Here is an 11,725-nt window from a genome sequence, read left to right on the forward strand (position 1 = left end):
GCATTTCCGACACTCTGATTCAATGTTGAGTGTGCATTTCCGACACTCTGATTCAATGTTGAGCGAGCATTTCCTACAATCTGATTCAATGTTGAGTGTGCATTTTTGACACTCTGATTCAATGTTGAGCGAGCATTTCCGACACTCTGACTCAATGTTGAGCTAGAGCATTTCCGACACTCTGACTCAATGTTGAACGAGTATTTCAGACACTCTTACTCAATGTTGAGTGCACATTTTCGATTCTCTGATTTAATGTTGAGTGAGTATTTCCGACACTCTGATTCAATCTTGAGTGCACATTTCCGACAATCTGATTCAATGTTGAGTGCGCATTTCCGATACTCTGATTCAATGTTGAGTGAGTATTTCCGACACTCTGATTCAATCTTGAGTGCACATTTCTGACACTCTGATTCAATGTTGAGCGAGCATTTCCGACACTCTGATTCAATGTTGAGTGCGTATTTTCGACACTCTGATTCACTGTTGAGTGAGCATTTTTGACACTCTGATTTAATGTTGAGCGAGCATTTCCTACACTCTGATTCAATGTTGAGTGCGCATTTTCGACACTCTGATTTAATGTTGAGTGAGCATTTCCGACACTCTGATTCAATGTTGAATGCGCATTTCCGTCACTCTCATTCAATGTTGAGCGAGCATTTCAGACACTCTTACTCATTGTTGAGTGCGCATTTCCGACACTCTGATTCAATGACACTCTGACTCAATGTTGAGCGCACATTTCCGACACTCTGATTCAATGTTGAGGTGCACATTTCCGACACTCTGATTCAATGTTGAGGTGCACATTTCCGACACTCTGATTCAATGTTGAACGAGCATTTCCGACACTCTGACTCAATGTTGAGTGCACATTTCCGACACTCTGATTCAATGTTGAGGTGCCCATTTCCGACACTCTGATTCAATGTTGAACGAGCATTATCGATATTCTGTCTCAATGTTGAGTGAGTATTTCAGACACTCTCACTCAATGTTGAGTGAGCATTTCCGACACTCTGACTCAATGTTGAGTGCGCATTTTCGACACTCTGATTCAATGTTGAGTGTTCGACACTCTGATTCAATGTTGAGTGAGCATTTCCGACACTCTGATTCAACAATGATTCAATGTTGAGTGAGCATTTCCGACACTCTGACTCAATGTTGAGTGAGCATTTGCGACACTCTGATTCAATGTTGAGTGCGCATTTCCGACACTCTGATTCAATGTTGAGTGAGCATTTTTGACACTCTGATTCAATGTTGAGTGCGCATTTCCGACACTCTGATTCAATGTTGAGTGCGCATTTCCGACACTCTGATTCAATGTTGAGTGAGCATTTCCGACACTCTTATTCAATGTTGAACGAACATTTCAGACACTCTTACTCAATGTTGAGTGCGCATTTCCGATACTCTGATTCAATGTTGACCGAGCATTTCCGACACTCTGATTCAATGTTGAGTGTGCATTTCCGACACTCTGATTCAATGTTGAGTGCGCATTTTCAACACTCTGATTCAATGTTGAGTGAGCATTTTTGACACTCTGACTAAATGTTGAGTGCGCATTTCCGACACTCTGATTCAATGTTGAGTTCGCATTTCCACCACTCTGATTCAATGTTGAGTGCGCATTTTCGACACTCTGATTCAATGTTGAGTGAGCATTTTCGACACTCTGATTTAATGTTGAGTGAGCATTTTTGACACTATGACTCAATGTTGAGTGCGCATTTCCGACACTCTGATTCAATGTTGAGCGAGCATTTCAGACACTCTTACTCAATGTTGAGTGCGCATTTCCGACACTCTGATTCAATGTTGAGTGCGCATTTCCGACACTCTGATTCAATGTTGAGTGAGCATTTCCGACACTCTGATTCAATGTTGAGTGAGCATTTCCGACACTCTGATTCAATGTTGAGCGAGCATTTCCGACACTCTTACTCAATGTTGAGTGAGTATTTCAGACACTCTGACTCAATGTTAAGTGCACATTTCCGACATTCTGACTCAATGTTAAGTGCCCTTTTCCGACACTCTGATCCAATGTTGAACGAGCATTTCCGATACTCTGTCTCAATGTTGAGTGAGTATTTCAGACACTCTCACTCAATGTTGAACGAGCATTTCCGATACTCTGTCTCAATGTTGAGTGAGTATTTCCGACACTGTGACTCAATGTTGATTTCGCATTTTCGACACTCTGATTCAATGTTGAGTGAGCATTTTTGACATTATGACTAAATGTTAAGTGTGCATTTCCGATACTCTGATTCAATGTTGAGTGCGCATTTCCGACACTCTGATTCAATGTTGAGTGAGCATTTCCGAAACTCTGACTCAATGTTGAGTGAGTATTTCAGACACTCTCACTCAATGTTGAGTGCGCATTTCCGACACTCTGACTGAATGAATAGCGAGCATTTACGATACTCTAACTCAATGTTGAGTGAGTATTTCCGACACTCTGATTCAATCTTGAGTGCACATTTCTGACACTCTGATTCAATGTTGAGTGAGCATTTCCGACACTCTGATTCAATGTGGAACGACCATTTCAGATACTCTGTCTCAATGTTGAGTGAGTATTTCAGACACTCTCACTCAATGTTGAGTGAACTTTTCCGACACTCTGACTCAATGTTGAGTGAGCATTTGCGACACTCTGATTCAATGTTGAGTATTTAAGACACTCTTACTCAATGCTGAGTGCACATTTTCGACACTCTTACTCAATGTTGAGTGCGCATTTCCGATACTCTGATTCAATGTTGAGTGAGTATTTCAGACACTCTCACTCAATGTTGAGTGAGTATTTCCGACACTGTGACTCAATGTTGATTTCGCATTTTCGACACTCTGATTCAATGTTGAGTGACGATTATTATAGATATTCTGACACTCTGATTCAATGTTGAGCGAGTATTTCAGACACTCTCACTCAATGTTGAGTGAGCATTTCCGACACTCTTACTCAATGTTGAGTGCGCATTTTCGACACTCTGATTCAATGTTGAGTGCGCATTTCCGACACTCTGATTCAATGTTGAGTGAGTATTTCAGACGCTCTACCTCAATGTTGAGTGCACATTTCCGACACTCTGATTCAATGTTCAGTATTTCAGACACTCTGACTCCATGTTAAGTGCGCATTTCCGACACTCTGATTCAATGTTGAGTGAGCATTTCCGACACTCTGATTCAATGTTGAGCGAGCATTTCCGACACTCTGATTCAATGTTGAGTGCGCATTTCCGACACTCTGATTTAATCTTGAGTGCACATTTCCGACACTCTGATTCAATGTTGAGTGCGTATTTTCGACACTCTGATTCACTGTTGAGTGAGCATTTTTGACACTCTGATTTAATGTTGAGCGAGCATTTCAGACACTCTTACTCAATGTTGAGTGCGCATTTCCGACACTCTTACTCAATGTTGAGTGCACATTTCCGACAATCTTACTCAATGCTGAGTGCACATTTCCGACACTCTGATTCAATGTTGAGTGAGCAATTTTGACACTATGAATAAATGTTAAGTGCACATTTCCGACAATCTCTCTCAATGTTGAGTGAGTATTTCAGACACTCTGATTCAATGTTGAGTGCGCATTTCCGACACTCTGATTCAATGTTGAGTGAGCATTTACGAAACTCTGTCTCAATGTTGAACGAGTATTTCAGACACTCTTACTCAATGTTGAGTGCACATTTCCGATTCTCTGATTTAATGTTGAGTGAGCATTTCCGACACTCTGATTCAATGTTGAGTGAGCATTTCCGACACTCTGATTCAATGTTGAGTGAGCATTTCCGACACTCTGATTCAATGTTGAGCGAGCATTTCCGACACTCTGATTCAATGTTGAGTGAGTATTCCCAACACTCTGATTCAATGTTAAGTGCGCATTTCCTACAATCTGATTCAATGTTGAGTGAGTATTTCCGACACTCTGATTCAATCTTGAGTGCACATTTCTGACACTCTGATTCAATGTTGAGCGAGCATTTCCGACATTCTGACTCAATGTTGAGTGCCCATTTTCGACACTCTGATTCAATGTTGAACGAGCATTATCGATATTTTGTCTCAATGTTGAGTGAGTATTTCAGACACTCTCACTCAATGTTGAGTGCACATTTCCGACACTCTGACTCAATGTTGAATGAGCATTTCCGACACTCTGATTCAATGTTGAACGAACATTTACGACCCTCTGACTCAATGTTGAGCGAGCATTTCCGACACTCTGATTCAATGTTGAGGTGCACATTTCCGACACTCTGATGGTACGACCATTTCCACTCTGATTCAATGTTGAGTGAGAATATTTGACACTCTGACACCATGTTAAGTGCGCATTTCCGACACTCTGATTCAATGTTGAGCGAGCATTTCCTACACTCTGATTCAATGTTGAGTGCGCATTTTCGACACTCTGATTCAATGTTGAGTGAGCATTTTTGACACTATGACTAAATGTTAAGTGCGCATTTCCGATACTCTGATTTAATGTTGAGTGCGCATTTCCGACACTCTGATTTAATCTTGAGTGCACATTTCCGACACTCTGATTCAATGTTGAGCGAGCATTTCAGACACTCTGATTCAATGTTGAGTGCGCATTTCCGACACTCTGATTTAATGTTGAGTGAGTATTTCCGACACTCTGATTCAATCTTGAGTGCACATTTCCGACAATCTGATTAAATGTTGAGTGCGCATTTCCGACACTCTGACACCATGTTAAATGCGCATTTCCGACACTCTGATTCAATGTTGAGTGCCCATTTCCGACACTCTGATTCAATGTTGAGTGCGCATTTCCGATTCTCTGATTTAATGTTGAGTGCGCATTTCCGACACTGTGATTCAATGTTGAGTGCACATTCCCGACACTCTGATTCAATGTTGAGTGCCCATTTCCGACACTCTGATTCAATGTTGAGTGAGCATTTCCGACACTCTGATTCAATGTTGAGTGCCCATTTCCGACACTCTGATTCAATGTTGAGCGAGCATTTCCGACACTCTGATTCAATGTTGAGTGAGCATTTCCGACACTCTGATTCAATGTTGAGCGAGCATTTCCTACACTCTGATTCAATGTTGAGTGCGCATTTTCGACACTCTGATTCAATGTTGAGTGAGAATGAGTGCGCATTTCCGACACTCTGACACCATGTTAAGTGCGCATTTCCGACACTCTGATTCAATGTTGAGTGAGCATTTCCGACACTCTGATTCAATGTTGAGTGCGCATTTCCGACACTCTGATTCAATGTTGAGTGAGCATTTACGACACTCTGATTCAATGTTGAGTGATCATTTTTGACACTAAGACTAAATGTTAAGTGCTGATTTCCGATACTCTGATTCAATGTTGAATGCGCATTTCCGATACTCTGATTCAATGTTGAGTGAGCATTTACGACACTCTGATTCAATGTTGAGTGATCATTTTTGACACTAAGACTAAATGTTAAGTGCTGATTTCCGACACTCTGATTCAATGTTGAGGTGCCCATTTCCGACACTCTGATTCAATGTTGAACGAGCATTTCCGATACTCTGTCTCAATGTTGAGTGAGCATTTTTGACACTATGACTAAATGTTAAGTGCGCATTTCCGACACTCTGATTCAATGTTGAATGCGCATTTCCGACACTCTGATTCAATGTTGAGTATTTCAGACACTCTGACTCCATGTTAAGTGCGCATTTCCGATACTCTGATTCAATGTTGAGTGAGCATTTCCGACACTCTGATTCAATGTTGAGTGCGCATTTTCGACACTCTGATTCAATGTTGAGTGAGCATTTTTGACACTATGACTAAATGTTAGGTGCGCATTTCCGATACTCTGAATCAATGTTGAGTGCGCATTTCCGACACTCTGATTTAATCTTGAGTGCACATTTCCGACACTCTGATTCAATGTTGAGTGCGCATTTTCGACACTCTGATTCAATGTTGAGTGAGTATTTCAGACACTCTGATTCAATGTTGAGTGAGCATTTCCGACACTCTGATTCAATGTTGAGTGCGCATTTCCGACACTCTGATTCAATGTTGAGCGAGCATTTCCTACACTCTGATTCAATGTTGAGTGAGTATTTCCGACACTGTGACTCAATGTTGATTTCGCATTTTCGACACTCTGATTCAATGTTGAGTGAGCATTTCCGACACTCTGCATTTCAATGTTCAATGTTGAGTGACACTCTTACTATTGACATTTCCGACACTCTGATTCAATGTTGAACGAACATTTCCGACACTCTGACTCAATGTTGAATGTGCATTTCCGACACTCTGACTCAATGTTGAGTGAGCATTTGCGACACTCTGATTCAATGTTGAGTGCGCATTTTCGACACTCTGACTCAATGTTGAGCGAGCATTTCCGACACTCTGATTCAATGTTGAGCGAGCATTTCCGATACTCTGACTCAATGTTGAGCGAGCATTTCCGACACTCTTACTCAATGTTGAGTGAGTATTTCAGACACTCTCACTCAATGTTGAGTGAGCATTTCCGACACTCTGATTTAATGTTGAGCGAGCATTTGCGACACTCTGATTCAATGTTGAGTGCGCATTTTCGACACTCTGATTCAATGTTGAGTGAGCATTTCCGACACTCTGATTCAATGTTGAGTATTTCAGACTCTCTGACTCCATGTTAAGTGCGCATTTCCGATACTCTGATTTAATGTTGAATGCGCATTTCCGACACTCTAATTCAATGTTGAGCGAGCATTTCCGACACTCTGATTCAATGTTGAACGAGCATTTCCGATACTCTGTCTCAATGTTGAGTGAGTATTTCAGACACTCTCACTCAATGTTGAGTGAGCATTTCCGACACTCTGATTCAATGTTGAGTGCGCATTTCCGACACTCTGATTCAATGTTGAGTGAGCATTTTTGACACTATGATTAAATGTTGAGTGCGCATTTCCGACACTCTGACACCATGTTAAGTGCGCATTTCCGACACTCTGATTCAATGTTGAGTGCCCATTTCCGACACTCTGATTCAATGTTGAGTGTGCATTTCCGACACTCTGATTCAATGTTGAGTGCCCATTTCCGACACTCTGATTCAATGTTGAGCGAGCATTTCCGACACTCTGACTCACATTTGACTCTTCAATGTTGAGCGAGCATTTCCGACACTCTGATTCAATGTTGAGTGTGCATTTCCGACACTCTGATTCAATGTTGAGCGAGCATTTCCTACAATCTGATTCAATGTTGAGTGTGCATTTCCGACACTCTGACTCAATGTTGAGCGAGTATTTCCGACACTCTGATTCAATGTTGAGCGAGCATTTCCGACACTCTGATTCAATGTTGAGTGAGTATTTCAGACACTCTCACTCAATGTTGAGTGAGCATTTCTGACACTCTGATTCATTGTATAGTGAGTATTTAAGACACTCTTACTCAATGCTGAGTGCACATTTTCGACACTCTTACTCAATGTTGAGTGCGCATTTCCGATCAGTGAGCATTTCCGATACTCTGATTCAATGTTGAGCGAGCATTTCCTGCACTGTGATTCAATGTTGAGTGCGCATTTTTGACACTCTGATTCAATGTTGAGTGCGCATTTTCGACATCCTGATTTAATGTTGAGTGAGCATTTTTGACACTATGACTCAATGTTGAGTGCGCATTTCCGACACTCTGATTCAATGTTGAGTGCGCATTTCCAACACTCTGATTCAATGTTGAGCGAGTATTTCAGACACTCTCACTCAATGTTGAGTGAGCATTTCCGACACTCTTACTCAATGTTGAGTGCGCATTTCCGACACTCTGATTCAATGTTGAGTGAGCATTTCCGACACTCTGATTCAATGTTGAGTGCGTATTTCCGACACTCTGATTCAATGTTGAGTGAGCATTTCCGACACTCTTACTCAATGTTGAGTGCGCATTTCCGACACTCTGATTCAATGTTGAGTGCGCATTTCCGACACTCTGATTCAATGTTGAGTGAGCATTTCCGACACTCTGATTCAATGTTGAGTGCGCATTTCCGACACTCTTACTCAATGTTGAGTGCGCATTTCCGACACTCTGATTCAATGTTGAGTGCGCATTTCCAACACTCTGATTCAATGTTGAGTGAGTATTTCAGACACTCTCACTCAATGTTGAGTGAGCATTTCCGACACTCTGATTCAATGTTGAGCGAGCATTTCCGACACTCTGATTCAATGTTGAGTGAGCATTTTCGACACTCTGATTCAATGTTGAGTGAGCATTTTTGACATTATGATTCAATGTTGAGTGCGCATTTCCGACACTCTAATTCAATGTTGAGTGAGCATTTTTGACACTATGACTCAATGTTGAGTGCGCATTTCCGACACTCTAATTCAATGTTGAGCGAGCATTTCTGATATAACGTACTGTACTATTAACAGTGTGTTATGGACACTTAGGTATATGTAAGAGTTTTAAGAGCTATAATCACAGTGATGGTAGTCAACGTGCTCGTTGTCGTTTCCTCCAAATTGCTGATACTGTGTACAAGAACGGGTTGATGGCGGCATTGACCGGCAGCACAAATACCATTACCCAGGCATATGCGTCATTCGAAATCTTGTATCCACTTTTTGACATCAAACCTGAAAAATGTAACGTAATATCTGACAATTATTCTTATCATTATAGGTTAAACAACACTATAAGCAGTATTGAGGACGAGAAAAACGGTATGTATTTAAAGCGTTTACTTTGTCATTAGTATTAATTATCGGCCGAATCTAATGCAATTTACCTGAGCATGAACTCCTTTGTACTTGGACTAAAAGAAACATCATATTACTTTTACTTTTGATGGCCAGAATCATTCATTATAATGACAATATATCTATGCTGTAGATAAACTTTTTTTACAGATGTCCATCTTTTATGCTAGTTATTTAATTTGAAATGAAATATATTCTTTATTTTTGATGACGTGATCGGTCAAGTAGAACACTCATTTTCACTAGTCATACTTTTATTGATTTTCATATAGTGTGTTAAATCAAAGCCTTTCTTGCTTTTTTATACAGAGGTGCTTTGAATGTTTTGTTGATATCTAGTTAAGTATTTGTACATGTAAATCAAAATCCTTGAACCTTGACTTTATCGACGTAGATCAAGTCTTGTAATTAAATATACAAATATCACCTACCCATGACACCGATAGGAAACCAGCAGAAGAAGTCAGTTGCCACCACAAGGAAGAGGGTTCTAGCTACTGTCATGTCTCGTTGTCGAGTCAGTGATGAAGCTACCCGACTCCCGCCACTTGTCATAAGGCTTTTAAACATGCAGAGTTGGCCTATGGCTATGATAACAAAGACGAAACTGTTCAGACAAACGAACACTGCGAAGGAATATTCCGAACCAGGTTGTTCATCACCTGTCAGTGGTAAAGCAAGACACACTCCTGATTGAGAATAATATTCATTCTTGAAGTAGAATTGCAAAAAAACAGCAGGGATGATAGCAATTGTGATAGCAACCAACCACAAGAAAAATGAGATTAAGCAAGCCTGTTTCCACGAGATATTTCGCCGAGAAAGACGGGACATGGGGGATACTATGACAATCGCTCTGTCTATTGTCACCATTAGTATAAGGAACGTTGACATTTCACTAGAGACATTTGATACAATTCCAGCTATAGTACATATAATACTCTTTCTCCAATCCTGATCATTCCATGCGTACATATCTCGATAATTGACATCAAAAGTGCCTATTATCATCAGGTATATACCCATAAGGAAATCCGACACACTCAAATTCAGTACAAAAATCGAATAACTCCTCCTGATATTATCTCTATCAATAAGTAATCGGTAGAACATTACAGCAAAGTTTCCGATTAGGGCACAAACTCCAATTATCCAGAGAAAAACTCTAAGTAAATCTGAACCTATCAAATTATCACAAGAGGATATCATATCTTCTTCTGATTTGCAGGTATCTGGTTCAAACATGCAATGGAATATATTATATTGCCTATTTAGACATCTATCTTCGGCAACCGACTTAGGCTTAACACAACACATGAATGGAGTATCAGTCAGTAAAACAGTCAGATTGTCTAAACCTTCAAACATGTGTTGCTTAACTTTCAGCTTGTTCCCTGTGATATCCAAAAAAGATAAATTACTATAATTAGTGAACGTACTAAAAGTTAAATGTGAAAAATCATTGTATGATATATCGAGCGATTCAACAGAGGCAGATAGGGTGGGAAGAGAAGTTATCTGATTGTTTGACATGTCCAGTATCATAAGTACAGGGAGATCTCTAAACACTTTATCTGGTAGAACTGATATCTGATTGTTAGATAGGACCAGTATGCTAAGTACAGGGAGATCTCTAAACACTTGATCAGGTAGAACTGATATCTGATTGTTAGATAGGTACAGTGTGTAAAGTACAGGGAGATCTCTAAAAACTTTATCTGGTAGAACTGATATCTGATTTTTAGATAGGTCCAGCATGTAAAGTACAGGGAGATCTCTAAATAATTTATCAGGTAGAACTGATATCTGATTGTCAGAAAGGTACAGCTGTTGAAGTCTAAGTAGCTCATTAAAAACGTTGTCAGGTAGAACTGATATCTGATTGTTAGATAGGTCCAGAAACTTAAGTACAGGGAAACCTCTTAACACAGTATCGGGTAGAACTGATATCTGATTGTTAGATAGGTCCAGAAACTTAAGTACAGGGAAACCTCTTAACACAGTATCGGGTAGAACTGATATTATATTATTGCTTAGTAAAAGCATCTCGAGTCCAGAGAGACCGTGAAACACATCGGTTGGTAATTGATTTATCTTATTATATGATAAATTCAAAGATACAAGACTTGACATGTCGTCAAACAAGCCTTCAGGTAATGACACAATGCCATTATTAGATAAATCCAGTGATCTGAGGCTTTGTAAACCATTGAAAAATGTTTTGTACAACTCATTGATATCCGTAATGACTAAATAACCAATGTTTGATAGGTGTAGAATACCCGGAGATATTGAATCGTTCCATAAGATATTGAAAGGTGCCCGTACAGTCCCCTGGGAAGGGTCGCTGAAGTTGACTATGAGACCAACGCACGTACAACTAGGTTGGCACGGATGGACACATACAGATTCGTCATCGGAATCTGGACACTGGCTTTTATCGTCACATACTTCTTGTAGAGGAATGGTGTGGCTATTAGGACAATGATGTGATCCTGCACAGTTGTATAGTCCTAAAACAAAGATGATTTCTTTACTAACACATAATACAATTTTCGACGATTATCTGTCAGAAACATACACTATGTCCATCGGGAGGCCCATTGAATGCAACAACGTAAAATAAGGTAATGTCTTTACAACCCGAGACTATCTGTAATGTTAGTCTACTATTACGGTATACAACCCGCACAGACCATAGCCCTTCACCTAACGTTTCAGAAGATATTCAACCGATTAAGCTGTCATGTCCCCAGTAGAATCGGTCTCCACCTATATATACACCTGTCATTGGGATCATCAATTTCGGTATGCACATTTAAATGAAGCTGATTTTTTCCAGTTGTAAAAATGTACCTTTTCGTAGTCCTGGCAGTGTGTACTATTGTATTTGCTGCCGTATGCCATCATGAGGTACAACCAGCTAAATGATAACCTG

The 11,725-nt window shown here is 40.2% G+C and overlaps 1 protein-coding gene across 1 annotated transcript; it reads right to left on the minus strand.

The window, feature by feature from the left end:
• Positions 1-8,521: 8,521 nt before the first annotated feature.
• On the minus strand, positions 8,522-11,694 carry LOC132544962 (G-protein coupled receptor GRL101-like). Its single transcript, XM_060208625.1, has 4 exons — positions 11,644-11,694; positions 11,194-11,300; positions 9,219-10,984; positions 8,522-8,664 (listed from the first exon to the last, which is right to left on the minus strand). Exons 1-4 carry the CDS (start codon positions 11,692-11,694, stop codon positions 8,522-8,524), a joined length of 2,067 nt encoding a protein of 688 aa, XP_060064608.1.
• Between the last annotated feature and the right edge of the window lie 31 nt (positions 11,695-11,725).

The sequence above is a fragment of the Ylistrum balloti genome, unplaced genomic scaffold (assembly GCF_031769215.1).
Source record: "Ylistrum balloti isolate Yb309-2 unplaced genomic scaffold, AGI_CSIRO_Ybal_v1 Utg369816, whole genome shotgun sequence".
Classification (NCBI taxonomy): Eukaryota; Metazoa; Mollusca; class Bivalvia; order Pectinida; family Pectinidae; genus Ylistrum; species Ylistrum balloti.

Bases quoted from the DNA above. Each gene is read 5' to 3' on its own strand.
- LOC132544962 (XM_060208625.1), bottom strand. From the start codon at position 11,694: ATGGCATACGGCAGCAAATACAATAGTACACACTGCCAGGACTACGAA. The intron at 10,985-11,193 runs GTATGTGTCCAT...TGGTTTACAAAG, and splicing joins CAGATTCCGATGACGAATCT to CCTCAGATCACTGGATTTAT. The intron at 8,665-9,218 runs GTAGGTGATATT...TACATTTTTCAG, and splicing joins GTTTCCTATCGGTGTCATGG to GTTTGATGTCAAAAAGTGGA.